At 47.8% G+C, this 19330-nt stretch overlaps 2 protein-coding genes across 9 annotated transcripts in view; one reads left to right on the top strand and one right to left on the bottom strand.

Annotated features, from left to right (window-relative positions):
* Window positions 1-16481, bottom strand: part of kalrna (kalirin RhoGEF kinase a) — a 1017450-nt gene extending 1000969 nt beyond the window's left edge. For 4 of the 7 annotated variants that reach the window (XM_085986273.1, XM_085986275.1, XM_085986274.1 and 1 more), the window contains exon 1: window positions 15929-16481. In XM_085986273.1, coding sequence (XP_085842399.1) covers window positions 15929-15995 — 67 coding nt within the window. In that variant the 5' untranslated portion in view covers window positions 15996-16481. The remainder of the gene's footprint in view (window positions 1-15928) is intronic. The other 3 variants (XM_085986280.1, XM_085986276.1, XM_085986277.1) reach the window with 3 other exon arrangements.
* A 1247-nt stretch (window positions 16482-17728) lies between these two features.
* LOC147120404 (ropporin-1-like) overlaps window positions 17729-19330 on the top strand; it is an 88101-nt gene continuing 86499 nt past the window's right edge. For both annotated transcript variants that reach the window (XM_085986288.1, XM_085986289.1), the window contains exon 1: window positions 17729-17809. The gene's annotated coding sequence lies outside the window, so the exon portion shown is untranslated. The remainder of the gene's footprint in view (window positions 17810-19330) is intronic.

Below are 19330 nucleotides of genomic sequence, written 5' to 3' on the forward strand. Positions count from 1 at the left end.
GTCTCCTCCTGAGGTCCCCACCACCACAGAAGACAGTTTTCAGCCAATTCGATTCACTCCACGTGGTATCAAGAAACAGCTGAGCGCACTGGATACAGCAAAGGCTATGGCCCAGACAACATCCCGGCTGTCGTGCTGAAGACTTATGCTCCAGAACTAGCCACGCCTCTAGCCAAGTTGTTTTAGTACAGTTATAACACTAGCATCTAGCCGACAATGTGAAAAACTGCCCAGGTATGCCCTGTCCACAAAAAACAGGACAAATCCAACCTGGCCAATTACTGCTCTATCAGTCTACTCTCAATCATCAGCAAAGTGATGGAAGGTGTCATCGACAATGCTATCAAGCAGCACTTACTCACCAATAACCTGCTCACTGATGCCCAGTTTGGGTTCTGCCAAGCCACTTGGCTCCATTACAGCCTTGGTCCAAACATGGACAAAAGAGCTGAATTCCAGAGGTGAGGTGAGAGTGGCTGCCCTTGATATTAAGGCAGAATTTGACCGAGTGTGGCATCAAAGAGCCCTAGTAAAACTGTAGTCAATGGGAATCAGGAGGGAAAACTCTTCACTGGCTGGCGTCATGCCTAGCATACAGGAAGATGGTTGTGGTGGTTGGAGGTCAATCATCACAGCCCCAGGACATCGCTGCAGGTGTTCCTCAGGGCAGTGTCCTAGGCCCAACCATCTTCAGTTGCTTCATCAATGACCTTCCCTCCATCATAAGGTCAGAAGTGGGGATGTTCGCTGATGACTGCACAGTGTTCAGTTCCATTCGCAACTCCTCAGATAATGAAGCAGTCCATGCCCGCATGCAGCAAGACCTGGATGACAATCAGGCTTGGGCTGATTAGTGGCAAGTAACATTCGTGCCACACAAGTGCCAGGCAATGACTATCTCCAAAAAGCGAGAGTCTAACCACCACCCCATGACATTCAATGGCATTACCATCGCCGAATCCCCCACTATCAATATCCTGGGGGTCACCATTGACCAGAAACTTAACTGGACCAGCCACATAAATACTGTGGCAACAGGAGCAGGTCAGAGGCTAGGTATTCTGCAGCGAGTATCTCACCTCCTGACTCCCCAAAGCCTTTCCACCATCTACAAGGCACAAGTCAGGAGTGTGATGGCATACTAATCATAATAATCAACTTTATTGTCATTGTTAGTGCACAAGCGCAGTACAACGAAATGTAGGCTTGCGGCTCCCGAGAGTGTACATTTAGATTAGGACATTTAAACATTCAACATACATTTGGCTTGTAATACATTAACATAAACATAACCATAATAAAGTGCATTGGCAGATGTGCAGGCTTTAGAGTTTATTTGTGGAGTTCAGTAGGATGACAGCCCTGGGAAAGAAGCTGTTCCTAAATCTGGTTGTACGGGTGCGAATGCATCTGTAGCGTCTCCCAGATGGCAGGAGGGTGAACAGACTGTGGCTGGGGTGGGTAGGGTCTTTGATGATGGTCCGTGACCTCCGTAAACAGCGTTTCTGGTATATGTGCTCTATGGTCGGTAGCCGGGTGCCGGTAATGCGTTGGGCAGTTTTGACTACCCGCTGCAGGGCTTTCCGGTCATAGTAGCTACAGCTGCCATACCATACTGTGATACAGTTCGTCAGGATGCTCTCTATTGTGCAGCGGTAAAAGTTAGAGAGGATCAGGGGTGACAGTTTACATCCCTTCAGCCTCCTTAGGAAATATAGGTGCTGCTGGGCCTTCTTCACCAGAGAGGAGGTATTGAGGGACCAGGAGAGGTCTTCCGTGATGTGGACTCCAAGGAACTTAAAGCTGTCCACCCTTTCCACCACAGCCCCATTGATGTGGATGGGGGTGTGACTTCTGCCTTTAGACTTCCTGAAGTCCACAATGATTTCTTTGGTTTTCTTGATGTTAAGGGCCAGGTTGTTATCGGCGCACCACTTCACGAGATGCTGGACCTCCTCCCTGTAGGCTGACTCATCGTTGTTGGTGATCTGGCCTACTACCGTGGTATCATCCGCAAACTTGATGATGGTGTTGGAACCATGAACAGCCACACAGTCGTGGGTGAAGAGGGAGTAGAGGAGGGGGCTCAGCACACATCCTTTTGGGGCCCCCATGTTCAGGGTCGGGGGGGGGAGGTGTGGTTATCTAATTTGACAGACTGGGGTCTGTTTGTTAGGAAGTCCAGGGTCCAGTTGCAGAGGGAAGTGTTCAGGCCAAGAGTGTGGAGTTTGGTGGCCAGCTTGTTGGGGACGATAGTGTTGAATGCTGAGCTGTAGTCTATGAACAGCATTCTGATGTAGGTCTCTTTACCATCTAAGTGATTCAGTGCAGAGTGTAGAGCAGTTGTGATTGCATCCTCCATTGATCTGTTTGCACGATAGGCAAACTGGTGTTGGTCAAGAGAGGCGGGAACACTGGCTTTGATGTGAGCCAGGACCAGTCTCTCGAAACACTTCATTATGATGGGTGTGAGTGTGACAGGTTGATAGTCGTTCAGGCACGTCACAGCCGTTTGTTTTGGCACAGGAATAATAGTAGTGGTCTTGAAGCATGTAGGGACTACTGCCTGGGCCAATGACAGATTGAAGATGGCAGTGAAGACATCAGCCAGCTGATCAGCACATTCCTTGAGTACCCGTCCAGGGATGCTATCCGGTCCAGCAGCCTTTCGTGTGTTCACTCCGCGTAGAACACCCCTTACGTCGGAGGTCGACAGAGTGAGCACCTGGTCTTCCGGGGGTGGCAAGGCTTTGGTAGCCGGCTCCCTGTTGTCCCTGTCGAAGCGAGCGTAGAAGTTGTTAAGCTCCTCCGGAAGGGAGGCATCGCTAACCAGGGGGCTGGTGTTTTTGCTCTTGTAGTCAGTGATGGACTGGATGCCTTGCCACATGCGCCGGGGGTCCGAGTTGTTGTGGAGATGATCCTCTATCCGCAGTGTCTGTTTCCTTTTGGCAGTCCTGATACCCTTTTTTAGGTTGGTCCTAGCTGCACTGTAAGCCGCCGCATCGCCAGATTTAAATGCTGCGTCACGTGCTTTCAACAGCAAGCGGACCTCTCCATTCATCCAGGGTTTCTGGTTCTGCCTGGATGAGTGCAGCTCCAACAACACTCAAGAAGCTCGACACCATCCAGGACAAAGCAGCCCGCATGATTGGCACCCCATCCACCACTTTAAACATTCACTCCCTCCACCACCGGCACACTGTGGCTGCAGTGTGTACCATCTACAAGATGCACTGCAGAAATTCGCCAAGGCTTCTTCGGCAGCACCTCCCAAACCCTCGACCTCTACCACCTAGAAGGACAAGGGCAGCAGGTGCATGGGAGCACCACCACGTGCAAGTTCCCCTGCAAGTCACACACCATCCTGACTTGGAAATATCTTGCCGTTCCTTCATCGTCGCTGGGTCAAAATCCTGGAACTCCCTCCCAAACAGCACTGTGGGAGTACCTTCACCACACGGACTGCAGCGGTTCAAGAAGGCGACGCCCACATCCCATGAACGAATAAAAAAACACTGATGCGCTATCAATTACTCATAAAAGACTGAGAGTTAGAAGAGTAACTAAAGGCTTTTATTAACAACAGAATGGAGGTCTGCCTCGAGTGGTCGACCGGTCCAGGATACAAGGGCTGGGGAGCAGTCACCTTTATACTAGGACCTGTGGGAGGAGTCAGCCGAGGCATGTCCAGGCATGTACACAGTGGAATACAAACAGGACAAACAGGAATACAAACAGTGGTTTACCACATTCACCCCTTGTTTAAAATTGAGTCCGGCGGGGTGAAGTGTATTAAAAGTTAGTGTATTGGAGTCTCTCCGGAGGTCTTGTCTGCCGCTGTGATCGGCGTGGCGACGGCAGGGGTAGTGAAGCTTCCGGCGTCGAGTCCAGCGTAGGCTGTGGCACAGGCGTGTCGTCCTCGTAGATGTCGAGCGGGTCGCGGGGCCCAGGCCTGCCGTCTGCTGGGGCTGGATATCGGATCGTGGGGGGGGGTGGTAGTGGGTAGTGGGTTACTGCGGCCCCCGAGGGTGCAAGGTCTCTTATGGAGACTGTGTCCTCCCGCCCATCCGGGTATGCGATGTAAGCATACTGGGGGTTGGCGTGGAGGAGGTCGACCCTCTCGACCAGGGGGTCCGTTTTATGGGTCCTCACGTGTCTTCTCAGTAGGACCGGCCCTGGGGACGTCAGCCATGGCGGTAACGATGTCCCCGATGTGGACTTCCTTGGGAAGACAAACATTTTCTCATGAGGGGTGGCGTTAGTGGCAGTGCAGAGCAGTGACCGAATAGAGTGGAGCGCATCGGGGAGCACATCCTGCCAGCGGGAGGTTGGAAGGCCCCTAGACTTTAAGGCTAGCAGGACGGCCTTCCAAACTGTCGCATTTTCTCTTTCCACCTGTCCGTTCCCCCGGGGGTTGTAACTGGTGGTCCTGCTTGTGGCAATACCCCTAGTTAGCAGGTACTGACGGAGTTCGTCGCTCATAAACGATGAGCCCCGGTCGCTATGGATATAGCTGGGGAAGCCGAACAGGGTGAAGAGGTTGTTCAGACATTTAATGACCGTGGCACTGGTCATGTCCGGGCAGGGGAAGGCGAACGGGAAACGGGAGTACTCATCAATAATGTTGTGGAAGTACACATTGCGGTCGGAGGAGGGGAGAGGCCCTTTAAAATCAACGCTCAGGCGCTCAAAGGGGCGAGTGGCTTTTATCAGGTGGGCCCTGTCTGGTCTATAAAAGTGCGGTTTGCACTCAGCGCAGACTTGGCAGTTCCTGGTCATGGTCCTGACCTCCTCAATAGAGTAAGGCAGGTTGCGGGCCTTGATGAGGTGGAAGAACCTGGTGACCCCCGGGTGGCAGAGGTCATTGTGGAGGGCCCGTAGTCTATCGATCTGCGCGCTGGCACAGGTGCCACGCGATAGCGCATCCGGGGGTTCATTTAGCTTCCCGGGCCGGTACAAGATCTCGTAGTTGTAGGTGGAAAGTTCGATTCTCCACCTCAAGATCTTGTCATTTTTGATTTTGCCCCTCTGCTTGTTGTTAAACATAAAAGCAACTGAACGCTGGTCAGTGAGCAGGGTAAATCGTTTTCCGGCCAGGTAGTGCCTCCAATGACGCACAGCCTACACAATCGCCTGGGCCTCCTTCTCAACAGTGGAGTGTCTGGTCTCCGGGCCTTGGAGGGTTCGTGAAAAGAAGGCCATGGGTCTCCCCGCCTGATTGAGGGTAGCGGCCAGGGCAAAGTCGGACGCGTCGCTTTCCACCTGGAAGGGGATGGATTCGTCCACTGCGTGCATGGTGGCTTTGGCAATGTCCTCCTTGATACGGTGGAAGGCTAAGCGGGCCTCTGCCGTCAAGGGAAAAGAGGTGGACTTGATCAGCGGACGGGCCTTGTCCGCATAGTAGGGGACCCACTGGGCGTAATAGGAGAAAAACCCTAGGCACCTCTTCAGGGCCTTGAGGCAGTGGGGCAGTGGAAGTTCCATAAGGGGACGCATCCGGTCGGGGTCGGGACCGATGACTCCGTGTTCCACAACACAGCCAAGGATGGCGAGGCGGTTTGTGCGGAATATGCACTTCTCCTTGTTATATGTCAGGTTTAGGAGTTGGGCGGTGCGGAGGAATTTTTCGAGGTTTGCGTCATGGTCCTGCAAGTCACGGCCGCAGATGGTCACATTGTCCAGATATGGGAAAGTGGCCTGCAACGCATTTTGATCTACCATCCGGTCCATCTCCCTTTGGAAGACGGAGACCCCGTTGGTGACGCCAAAGGGAACCCTAAGGAAGTGATAGAGGCGGCCGTTTGCCTCAAAGGCAGTGTACTGGCGGTCCTCAGGGCGGATGGGGAGCTGGTGGTACGCTGATTTCAGGTCAATGGTCGAGAAGACGCGGTACTGCGCGATCTGGTTGACCATAACAGCTATACGGGGGAGTGGGTAGGCGTCCAGCAGGGTGTAGCGATTTATTGTCTGGCTGTAGTCGATGACCAGGCGCTGCTTCTCGCCGGTCTTAACGACCACAACCTGGGCTCGCCAGGGGCTGGTGCTGCCCTCAATAATCCCTTCTTTCAGGAGCCGCTCCACTTCGGTTTTAATGAAAACCCTGTCCCCGGCACTGTATCGCCTGCTCTTTGTGGCGATGGGCTTACAGTCGGGGGTGAGGTTAGCAAACAGTGGTGGGGGGGTGACTCTGAGTGTGGAGAGGTTGCACCTGGTGCGCGGCGGGCAATTTGGAAGCTGCTGGCTGCGGACTGTGAGTGGGGGTAGGGGTCCACCGTACGCCATCGTAACACTTTTAAGGTGGCACTGAAAATCTAACCCCAGCAGGACGGCAGCGCAGAGGTCAGGCAGGACCAGAAGTTTAAAATGATCGTACACGGTCCCGTCTACTACGAGTGTCACCACGCAGTAGCCGCCGATGTCCGCCGACTGGGACTCGGAGGCCATAGAAATCCGCTGTTGCGCAGGCAGGACTGGGAGAGAGCAACGCCGCACCGTGTCGGGGTGGATGAAGCTCTCCGTGCTCCCAGAGTCAAAAAGGCAGATTGTATCGTGACCATTTACCTTAATGTCCATTGTGGAACTGGCCAGTTGGTGCGGTCTCGCTTGGTCCAGTGTAACGGATGCCAGCGTAGGGGTCGGTGTGTCACTGCGGGTATCAGATGAGGCGGTGTCGGGGGCCTGCTGCGTCCCGGCTGTCATCCAAGATGGCGGCGTCCATGATCCCCATGTGGCTGGAGGCGTCCAAAATGGCTGCTGTACCGGTGATTCGCACATGGCCGGGGAGGTCCAAGATGGCGGCCCGCATGGCCCACACGCGGCGCTGCTGGGGTTCGGGGTGGCTTTGGCCCTGCAGACGCTAGCGTAGTGTCCCTTCTTCCCGCAGCCCGAGCAGATCGCGTTTTTCGCCGGACAGCGCGCTCTGGGGTGTTTTGCCTGGCCACAGAAGTAGCATTTCTGGCCTTGGGGCACTGCTGTCTGGCCTTGGGACACTGCTGCGGTAGTTGGGCCGTTGTTGGGGTGTGGCTGGGGTGGCACGGCGCTATGAGGCGGTCCTACTGTGTCCCAGGCTGTCATTCCCCGCGGCGTCCACGGTGCAGAGGAGTACGCATCCATGCCCTGGTAGGCTGCATCCAACGACAGTGCGAGTTCAGAGGCCTTGTTGAGGTCGAGGTTACTCTGCTCCAACAGTCGCTGTCGGGTGTAATTGGATCTGTGGCCCGCTACAAAAGCGTCCCGGATAAGTTCCTCTGTGTACACGGCGGCCTTTACATCCTTACAACCACAGGCCCGGCCAAGCACAGACAGTGCCTGAAGGTATTCCACGGTCGATTCCCCAGGTTGTTGTTTACGACTCCCCAGAAGGTGCCTGGCGTACACTTCGTTCACTGGGCGCATGTACTGGTCCTTGAGGAGCTTGATAGCGTCCGCGTACGAGGTCGCGTCTTGGATGACCGAGTACACTCGGTGGTTCACTTTGGAGATCAGGACATCCAGCTTGTCCTCGTCCGATTTGATTGCTTCGGAGGCGGTCAGGAATTTTTCGAAACACTTAAGCCAGTGAGTAAACTTGGTGGATGAGTCCGCCTCCCGATGATCTAAGTCCAGGCATGCTGGTGTGAGGATCTTCTCCATTATAAAAATGTTGTTAATAAAATTGATGCGCTATCAATTACTCATAAAAGACTGAGAGTTAGAAGAGTAACTAAAGGCTTTTATTAACAACAGAATGGAGGTCTGCCTCGAGTGGTCGACCGGTCCAGGATACAAGGGCTGGGGAGCAGTCACCTTTATACTAGGACCTGTGGGAGGAGTCAGCCGAGGCATGTCCAGGCATGTACACAGTGGAATACAAACAGGACAAACAGGAATACAAACAGTGGTTTACCACAAACACATGCCACTGACTTCCCTTGTCCGACAACAGCAGTTTCACCCATCCTTCTCAGGCCTTTTATAACCCACTTGTTACGACCAGTTCCCATGTTTTATCATACTTGAACCATAATATCAAATATGCAGTGTCTATTATTCTTTATTATCTTATTTTTAACCATCCTTAAGGTCTCTATGCTTCATTATTCTTCAGCAATTTCCCATATTAGTACAACCTTTGCTCACATTTTTTCATATACGTGACGTTCCAATCTATTGCAGCCATTACAACAACAACAACAACTTGTATTTACATTGCACCTTTACTGTAGTAAAACCTCCTAAGGCGCTTCACAGGAGTATTAAAAAACAAAAAAATTTGACACCAAGCCACATAAGCAGAAATTAGGGCATGTGACCAAAAGCTTGGTCAAAGAGGTAGGTTTTAAGGAGCGTCTTAAAGGAGGAAAGAGAGGTAGCGAGGCGGAGAGGTTTAGGCAGGGAATTCCAGAGCTTAGGGCCTAGGCAACAGAAGGCACGGCCACCAATGGTTGAACGATTACAATCAGGGATACTCAAGAGGCCAGAATTAGAGGAGCACAGATATCTCGGGGGTGGGGGCGGGTGGTGGGTTGTGGGGCTGGAGGAGATTACAGAGATAGGGAGGGGCGAAGCCATGGAAGGATTTGAAAACAAGGATGAGAATTTTGAAATCGAGGCGTTGCTTAACCGGGAGCCAATGTAGGTCAGCTAGCACGGGGTGACGGGTGAACAGGACTTGGTGTGAGTTAGGACACGGGCAGCTGAGTTTTGGATGACCTCAAGTTTACGTAGGTTAGAATGTGGGAGGCCAGCCAGGAGTGCGTTGGAATAGTCAAGTTTAGAGGTAACAAAGGAGACAAAGTCTAAAGGTTACAACCTCAATATCCTAGTCTTGCAGACACATACTTTTTAATAGGCATGAGTATTTAGGCCTTTCCAATGTAATTCAATTTGTTATGGGAATTTGACCTTTTCCCATATACAGTAATTCAATTTTTACAGAACCCTAATTTTAGTTAGCAAACAATAATGGGGTGTTAGGCATGGTGAAGAACCAAAAACAGGAAAACAATGGATAAGATTCTATGATTCCTCACACAGTGAAGCCTTGATTGAGCTCAAGGAGATATGATTCTTATCCACTCCCTAGCTATTAGATTAAGTGGCAGATGATTCAGAACAAATAACATATCTACTTCATTCGATATAGGGGTCTCAAAATTGAAGAGGAAAGATAATCTTCATTTTGGGCTAAAAATAAGAAAATATGTACAAAGTAGTGCCATTGCCCACTGAGAAAAGTGAAAAAGAAATTGGTGTAAAAGTACAAAAAATTTGATATTATATAGAAATATATGCACACTGGTATAGGATAAAATGTAAATATGCAGTTCGTACATGTATTATATAACTTATGGATCTCGTAGATTTTCCCATGGGAAGTTGGAGAATCTGTTTGATAAGGAGAGGAAGGTTATGGAGGAGAAATTGGGTGGAGCCGCAAACGGGGCGCCAAGCTCGCCTGGGCGCCAGATTTTGCGCTGCGATCGGAGCAGCAGCGATTGCCGGAAATTCAGCTTAAGCGCCCCAAGAGGGACACGGGGCGAGGCTCGAGGCGCTCCGCGTTCCTCTTAGGGCACTGAAACTGAATATCGCAGCGCAACGTGCCGCAGCGCCACACGCTGCGGCACGGCGCGCTGCGGTACTGCAGGCCTTCCTCCCATTCTTAAGGGGGAGGGGCCTGCACCAGCGCGATGAGCGATCACGAGTGCCGGCAAAAGAGCCCGGCACCGAGGAGAAGTGCCGGGCTCTCGGAAAACAGCCGGCAATGCCGCGGGGGGAGAACAGGAGGCCGGGGACGGAGGTGCTGGCAGGCGGCAGCCGAAAAAAACCGCCGCCCCGCACCTCCACCTTAATTTGCGCCACTGCCGCCACAGGTAGGCCCCGTGAACCGGGCGCAATTAGCGAGCGGTGCTACAGAGGCGGTCGCTGCCAAATATCGCGATCGGGGCGGTAGCGGGGCGCTGCGCACACCGATGACATCATCGGTGGCGGCGCAGCGCAACAGGCTAACGCCGCCATTAGTGCCCCAGCTAAATATCGCGGGAGGCGTGGCCAGTGGCGCTAAAGCCACTGAGTGCCCTCTTTAGGCACTAACTGGTGGCGCAGCCAACCGAATTTCTCCCCCTATATGTTAGAGAATGTATGTGGTAGTACATTGGAGGGTTTTTGGAAATAAAGTAAATGCTTGTTAAAAACAAAGAAAAAATGTAAAATAATGAAATAGTGGAGAATAATTAAATGGTAGAGAGAAATTATATAGAAGATGGAGTGAGAAAGGGGTAAGGAAGGAGGTGGGATGATCACTAAAATGGTGAGGTCATGACATGGGAGGGGTAGCTCGAGGCGAACAGTAGTGGTGAGGTAGTGGGTTGGCTGCTGGAGGCCTGATGCAGTATGTTGTGAGGGTAAGTGACTGTAGGCTCAAGCTGTGAATGAGGGGAGGTTTATGTGGCCCCAGCCCCAAAAGTCAACAGCGGAGAGCAGAGTTCAGGAACCTAGAGCAGGCGGTCCAAAGCCCAAAATCAGCATCAAGTAGCAGTAAGTAGAGCTAACAGCCTGAAAAATTAACCAGGTAGTGGAGCAGTAGAGTCCATGGCATGAAAGCAGCATTGAGTGATGGCAAATGACGTAACCCATGCCCCAAAACTGAACAAGTCAGCTGACAGAGTGGCAGTGTGCTGTGAAAGAACAAAGAAAGGGCAGTTCCAATAGAAAATAAATTTAGATGGCAGGAAGTTCAGCTAGCAAGGCAGAATCAGTACTGCATGTAAATTGACTGAAGTGAAAATTAAGCACAAAAACAACAGCATCTTGGAAATAGTATTACTCAAATGGTTTGACATATACCATGACATAAATGTGACTGTGACAGACAAAAGTGGTAGTTACAGGCAGTAAGTGTTACATAACAGGAAGTGTGCACTAACACAAGACTTTTACTATATAACTAGCATATCTCAAAAGAATATAAGAACATAAGAATTAGGAGCAGGAGTAGGCCATACGCCCCTCGAGCCTGCTCCGCCATTCAATAAGATCATGGCTGATCTTCGACCTCAACTCCACTTTCCCGCCTGATCTCCATATCCCTTGATTCCCCTAGAGTCCAAAAACCTATCTATCTCAGCCTTGAACATATTCAACGATTCAGCATCCACAGCCCTTTGGGGTAGAGAATTCCAAAGATTCACAACCCTCTGAGTGAAGAAATTCTTCCTCATCTCAGTCTTAAATGGCTGATCCCTTATCCTGAGACTATGCCCCCTAGTTCTAGACTCTCCAGCCAGGGGAAACAACCTCTCAGCATCTACCCTGTCAATCCCCCTCAGAATCTTCTATGTTTCAATGAAATCACCTCTCATTCATCTAAACTCCAGAGAGAACAGGCCAAATCTACTCAATCTCTTCTCATAGGACAACCCTCTCATCTCAGGGATCAATCTAGTGAACTTTTGTTGCACCACCTCTAAGGTAAGTATATCCTTCCTTAGTTAAGGAGACCAGAACTGTGCACAGTACTCCAGATGTGGTCTCACTAAAGCCCTGTACAATTGTAGCAAGACTTCCTTACTCTTGTACTCCAACCCCCTTGTAATAAAGGCCAACGTGCCATTTGCCTTCCTAATTGCTTGCTCTACCTGCATGCTAATTCTCTGTGTTTCCTGTAAATCTCTCTGAACACCAACATTTAATCGTTTCTCACCATTTAAAAAATATTCTGTTTTTCTATTCTTCCTACCAAAGTGAATAACCACACATTTTCCCACATTATACTCCATCTGCCACCTTATTGCCCACTCACTTAACCTGTCTATATCCCTTTGCAGGCTCTTTGTGTCCTCCTCAGAGCTTACTTTCCCACCTAGCTTTATATCATCAGCAAACTTGGATACATTACACTCAGTCTGTTCAACAAAGTCCTAAATATAGATTGTAAATAGCTGAGGCCCAAGCACTGATCCTTGCGGCACCCCTCTAGTTACAGCCTGCCAACCGGAAAATGACACATTTATCCCTACTTTCTGTTTTCTGTTAGCCAATCCTCTATCCATGCTAATATATTACCCCCAACCCCATATGCCCTTACCTTGCATAGCAACCTTTTATGCGGCACCTTATCGAATGCCTTTTGGAAATCCAAATATACCACATCCACTGGTGCCCCTTCTACCCTGCTAGTTACATCCTCAAAAAACTCTAATAGATTTGTTAAACATGATTTCCCTTTCATAAAACCATGTTGACTCTGCCTAATCATATTAGGATGTTCTAAGTGCCCTGTTACCACTTCCTTAATAATGGATTCCAGCATTTTACCGATGACTGATATCAGGCTAATTGGTCTGTAGTTTCTGGTTTTCTTTCTCCCTCCTTTCTTGAATAGCGGGGTTATATTTGCTATCTTCCAAACCGCTGGGACTGTTCTAGAATCTAGGGAATTTTGGAAGATCACAACCAATGCTCAGTTCTATCTCAGCAGCCACCTCTTTTAGAACCCTAGGATGTAGGCCATCAGGTCCAAGGGATTGTTGGCTTTTAATCCCATAATGTTGCTCATTAAATCAGAGAATATGCTGTTTTATAACAATAGGCATGTTGTGAACAAATTGCAACAGGAAATAAGTGACATTTACAGGAAGTACATACTATATGCAAGACTTTTAATATATTATGACCACATGTCCCATGGTGTTGCTCATAGTGAGTCAGAGGATATGCAAGAGTGTAACGTGTTAAGTATCATGGCTAAAGTATGTCAGGAAGTAAATGTAATGCTTTCACAAGTATCTGCTATACACAAGATTTTTAATGTCTTATAGATGGGAGCACAAAAAAATCATAATTATTTTTAGATTTTTAAACCTTGATTGCTTTGGTTAATTTTGAATGCTACTACATGAAAATTCTTTAGCAAAACAAAATTAATTCAGTTTACATTCATCAACGATGAAGTCCAACACCGCCTTCAGTGTGCCAGTGCAGCCTTCGGTCGCCTGAGGAAGAGAGTGTTTGAAGACCAGGACCTCAAACCCGGCACTAAGCTCATGGTCTACAGAGCAGTAGTGATACCCACCCTCCTGTATGCTTCAGAGACATGGACCATGTACAGCAGGCACCTCAAAGCACTGGAGAGATACCATCATCGCTGCCTCCACAAGATCCTGCAAATCCATTGGCAGGATAGGTGCACCAACGTCAGTGTTCTTGTTCAGGTCAACATCCCCAGCATAGAAGCTTTGACCATGCTCAATCAGCTCCGATGGACGGGTCACATTGTCCGCATGCCCGATACGAGACTCCCAAAGCAAGCGCTCTACTCGGAGCTCCGGCACAGCAAGAGAGCCCCAGGTGGGCAGAGGAAACGCTTCAAGGACACCCTCAAAGCCTCCTTGAAAAAGCGTAACATCCCCATCGACACCTGGGAATCCTGGCCCAAGACCGCACAAAGTGGAGGAGAAGCATTCGGGAAGGCGCCGAACACCTCGAGTCTCTTCGCTGGGAGCAAGCGGAAGCCAAGCGCAGGCAGCGCACGTCAACCCAAGCACCCCACCCACCCGCCCTTTCAACCAACGTCTGCCCCACCTGTGACAGAGACTGTAGGTCCTGCATTGGACTCATCAGTCACCTGCAAACTCATTTTTAATGTGGAAGCAAGTCATCCTCGGTTCCGAGGGACTGCCTAAGAAGAAGACAAGACTAATAAGCCAGTAAAAGCCATCCTGGAGTTAAAGAATTACTATGTGACAACAGACACAGTTATTGACAATTACTTGTAATTGTTAACAGCATTTATAAAAGGCATCCAGGGCTTAAATGTATGGCTACGAGCATGTGCTGACTAACGCAAAGTATTAGTTCACTAGTTAATCAAACTTCTGCAATGCCACACATCTGATCATAACTCCCAAATATGCAATGGGCACATTCCCATAATTAAAAAAAATCTACATTGTACCACATATTTAAAATGTGCCTAATTTTCAGCCACAGACAAGGATACTAATTTTCATCAAAATGTCACAATAGGAGAGAACAGGCCAGAAAATGATAACGTGGTTTCAATCTGTATTCAACGCCAGAAGCTTCTAACAAAGGTATTTCTCGGCTACATGCAGCACTAGTGTCTTTCACCCGCTCAATACTGAATGTGAAGCAGTACAGTTTCATGTCCAACCATAACCAAACAATCTCTGACTAGGGGTGTAACAAACCCAACCATTTCATTGTCAAGCTAACAATGCTCAGTACATGAATGCTTTAGTCACCAGTGTAGGTGGCAGGTTGGTTTATGGCCTAAATGGATACAAATCTTGGGCTCAAAGGGCAAGTATCCATTAAAAGGAAGTTTCAAACTTGAAATAGTTGCCCCAAGTCGTCATCCAACTTATTTCATTTGTGATTCTTAATAAGATGTTTTAAATAATAGAACATGACAAGACCAGTCCTGCATCTCTACCATGCCTGCTATTTTTAACTTCTGGCAGGCTGGGGAGCAGCAGCTGTCCATCTATCTCCACTGACCAGAACAGATGAAGATAAAACAGACTCACTGTCTGTCTGTCAATTGTCACACCTGACCCTGGACTACCATAAAAATGTTAGGAAATGATGACTTGAAGCACAACACTAAATTTAGAATTGTTGTTATTTTTGAAAAGGAAGAAAAATCAATTACAGCATGAAGGTAAATGCCAATTTTTAAAAAACGATTAAAACATCTGGGGGAAAAGTTACCACATAACCCTCATCCCCACTCCAAGACACCACAGTCTCTTTGTACCTAGGATTGGTATGCATGTTTGGAAAGATCTGAAGATAATTTCAACAATTAATATGGCTATATTTTCTATGTAATATATATGATGCTATGATTATTACCCAAAATTATGATGCCAAAATAATCACGTTCCAGTGGTATTATTAGACAGAAATATATATTAGCTCATACTGTGATGTTGGAGCACAGGCATTGTGCAACATTAGCATTTTGTATAAATAATTAGATCATTTAATTTCTAGTATCCCTGTTGCGTGAAAGGAAAAAAAATACCTCGGCCCACGAGTGCATAATCTAAAGTTAACTATTGTCTTTATTGATTACAAATTGTAACCCTGGACAATTTTTCAATTCGACTATAGTATGTCTAAAAATGAGTGGCGAAGGCGGACCCTATGATTCCATCAGCAGATCCTACAAGTCACACTGCTGGCGTGTGTAGAGAGCTAATATTGTACTGGGTATTTGAGATGCAGCTAGATGGCAGCTCCCAGAACAGTAAAACGGTGTAGCATACATTAACAATAAAGCTATTTAGTTTGTCTGAATAAAACTGTTGAAATTATTAAACTGGAGTCGATATGTGTTTTATTGTTTGAAATGCAAGTAAATGCACCCATCGAATCCTTACACGTAAATGTGTTTTCAGAATTCTGAATTTTAAATCAGTAAATTGTCTGTAGCGCGTGATTTTACACAAGACATTAATTTGTTAAAATTCAGACGATGTAATCTTGATTTCCTAGGAGGCACAAAGCGCCATTGAGCGTTCGTTTCAATGATTCCACAGACTTGGCCTGGCAACTGAGTAGTATTATTACAGCAAGACATCAGCACCGCTTTTCCTCTTTCGAATGGTAAAATGTTATCAATCAGTGCAATTTCCAAAAAAATGACAGAATAAATAAAAGCGAATGCTCGTTATCTTCATCTCAGTTGTCAAAGACTTCACCCAAGATTTTCTTTTAAAGCATCAGGTTTCCTGAAACGGTTTCATTGTTCAATGTACACAAGCATGAATACTGTGAACGAGTCGGCCTGACAGTGGCCACACTAACTCGTGGATTGCGATAGTAATACTCGGGATGCTGCTCCATGCAATGAAGGAAGCTAAAACCTCCCCCCCCCCCCCCCAAAAAAAAAGCTCTTTGCTCCCAATCATATCCCCCTTACCTGTCTTGAAAAATGCTGCGATGTCACCATCGTTGACGCATTCGTCTGTCCCTTCTGCGGAATTCATCGTTCACTCGATGCAGAAATATAAAAAGAATTACATCCACTTCTACTGCAGACTAAGCTCCATATTCGGTGCTGGGTGGCAGCTGCTGTTAGGCAGTGGTGTTTTGGGGAAGGCTGTGCTCGACCAAAAGCCTCAGCATTTGTCCGCTATTGTTCAAAGGCGCCCTCCTCTCTCCGGCAGCAGCATCACAATACCAACAACAATAGGCTACACATGGGCTCGGCTCACTGCACTGCCACTGGTGACAGCTCCTTCCTCGCCCCACCGGAGCCCGGCCACAACTTGGGGCCAAAACTGCTTCAAATAACCTCTCTTCCGACCGGGCCGTGCATTAACGGCGAATAAAGTGAAATTAAATCCTTCTTGGGAGCCTATTTCAACGCAATCGCCGCTGGAAAACCTTCGATGGAAATGATCCTAATGACAAGAGGCCGGGAAGAGGCAGTTACACCGGCCGTCGGGTTGTGTGCATTTTTTTTGTCGGGGGGGGGTAAGAAATTGGGAGAAAATGAGCATTGGCAAAGACCATGGGAGGGCGGGGGGGGGGGGGGGGTCACGAAACAAGCAGTCTTAGACAGTCAAGGGAGAGCGGCCCCTTGCTTGAACAAACTATTCTCTCACTGAGAGGAATGGTGAAATCTCCCAAAACACACATCACTGGCGCTGTGACTTACAACCTCGCTTTGCGCCAAGGAGTGGCCACACTGCGCCTTCTAGCGTTCGTCGATGCACTGAACCACATCCGACTCCTCTCATTCCTCTTTGCGGAATAAATACACCATTACGATTTAAGCATTCAGTCCAGAATATGGTCCAAATTAAAATGCTGTTATTTTATGCAAAATGGCGGGGGGTAGTGCATATGTTTAACTATAATGTGGTTAAAGTGACGGTGATCGTTCTTATAAGATTCTGGTTTGTCCAATAAGACAATCTATACAGTAAGTTATAACTGGCATTATTGTATCGAACATATCTGGCGGATTGCAAGGGTTACTTGTTTTGGGAGTGTCCACTGATTCACCCACTTCTGGAAAGAAAAATAGTAAATGCTCTAATTTACAGAGTAAGATCTGCCAGTATCTATCAAGAGAAAATATATATTTACGTTTCTGGTATAACTCTGCGTCAACATTGAAGAATTGGTTCAAAACGAAAGGCCAATCGCTGTGAAGAGCTTAGTCTTTGTGATGCCAGTTAATGAGAAGTTGGAATAAGGCATCCCCTAAAGACTCAACCCCACCTGTTGTCCCTAAACACTTCCTGTAACCACAGCCCATCTGCTCAACATCAGACCCAGCAAGAATCGATTCAATGATCGCATGGAGTCAGTGCATATAGATTCCGGCTTCTCCCTGAACCCACACAACACATCCTCGTGTGATGTAAATAGACTCAGGACACGATTTCCCGGTGATATGCAGGGTATTTTTTTTGCCATTTGTTCTCAACAAGTGCAGTAGTAAATTAAAAGCAAGCGCCTTTTATTTTTCTCAAGTTAAAAATCACGTTAGGTCACTGATGAAAACGCTTGATGTAAATAAGCTCAAGCTATTGATGATCAAATCAGTGGGTTTGATTTCGTCACCGTGCAGTAGGCGCAGAACCTGGTGAAATGACCACACTCGGGCTGAAGGGCAAGGGCAGAACGTAGGCAAACCAGTTATGCCGTCACTGGGTTGCTAAGAAACGTTGTAGCGCAGTAAAAAGGCAATGACCAATAACAGAGAAATCAGCGTGATAGTTGAATTATGTGTTATTAATAAGCTGTCATTTAAATCAACACCAGAAAAGAGCAGTCTAGACGTTTACAGGTATTGGTTCATAGAAAATTAATGATCACGATATAGGTTAAAACATATTGCTTATGATGTACATTTTTATATTGGCTCACCATGTATTAGTGACCGAATTACGCCAAGCCCATGTGCCTTCCATATAAACTCAGCATTTCCCCCATTTTCCTTTCTCCCTCCTCTTCGGGGTAGCTGAGGTATAGTTCCACTTGGAATTACAACTCTTTGGTGGCCATTCTTCATGATAATGACAATTGGGTCAGATGATTCAATAGGGGGAGCATTGCTCAGCCCTATCCAGCCACCCATATACACACTTTCCAGCAGTGAAGTACTAGTTAGCATTTAGGTACAGGAGCACTGGCTAATTGCTCCTCCGCAAGCTAACTCCCGGTACCTCCACCTCTGCCCAGCTCACATCTGGAATTTAGCATAGATTCAGTATTTCTCTTGGGCTATATGGCTCAACACACCACACAGCATATTTTTCCACGGTCCCATTGGGCAACTGTTTTAATTTATAAAACTTTTGTGTCCAGTGTGTGTTTTATCTGTAATGTTGCACTTGCTGTGTTATACTACAGGTGTGGGTAGCGCACATGTCCTTGTGTCTCTCTGTACCTGTCTGCCTTGTCTGTCTCTTCTCACAGCTGTATCTAATTAAAATGTTTACATTTTTTATTTGTAAGAAAAAAAATTCAAATTAGAATGAAGAAAGGTACTTTGTCTCTGCCTTTCTTTGTTTCACACTTTCTCAAGTGAAAAATATGGGAACACCCTCACCAAAAGAACTGCAGTAATTCAAGCAGGAAGCTCATCCCCCCTTCTCAGGGCTTATAGGAACAGGCAATAAATGCAGCCTTGCCAGAATCACACACATCCCAAGAACAATTTTTAAAAAAAGACGCTGAGCCACAGTAAATATGAGGGGTAAAATGCAACTTGGAAAAGAAACATCAGGCAGCGCGTGTTGTGTCTCCTTGTGTTCTTATTACTATGTAATACAGACACTTTTAATTCATTTAGTTTACGACCTTCACTCAGTTGTATTCTTGCTTTTATGAAGTTGCTGCCGCATGGTGCGGAGTGATACAAGATGTCTGACCTTGCACTGCCACTGCCTTTCACAGTGTGCCGCATAGAAATATAAATACACCAACCAAAGTAGTTCCATATAACGATGTAACAAGTAGTTCCAATTAATTATGTAATAATATAACGATGTAACATCCCTCTTTCTCAAAAAAACTAAAACATGAAATTTAATTTAATTTTAAAAATATTGGCCTAGAAATTCAGTTGGGCGTGGCAGCCGTTAGCGCCTTAGGAGGAGTAGATTTCGAGCGCTAGGCGCTTAGCGGCCGGGCGCAGCGCGATCTGCGCCTCGCCCCAACTTCAGTACACATTTAGCGCCGGCGCAAAGTCTTAGCGCGCGCCCTGCTGCGCGCGCACATCATGACGTCATTTGCTAGTGCAACGCCTTTTGTGCGCCCCGAACCGGAACTTCACTCGCGCCGGCCCATTGTGCGCCGGGCGGCC

This window comes from Somniosus microcephalus, chromosome 4 (assembly GCF_052327205.1).
Source record: "Somniosus microcephalus isolate GS21.2 chromosome 4, FLI_Smic_1.0, whole genome shotgun sequence".
Taxonomy (NCBI): Eukaryota; Metazoa; Chordata; class Chondrichthyes; order Squaliformes; family Somniosidae; genus Somniosus; species Somniosus microcephalus.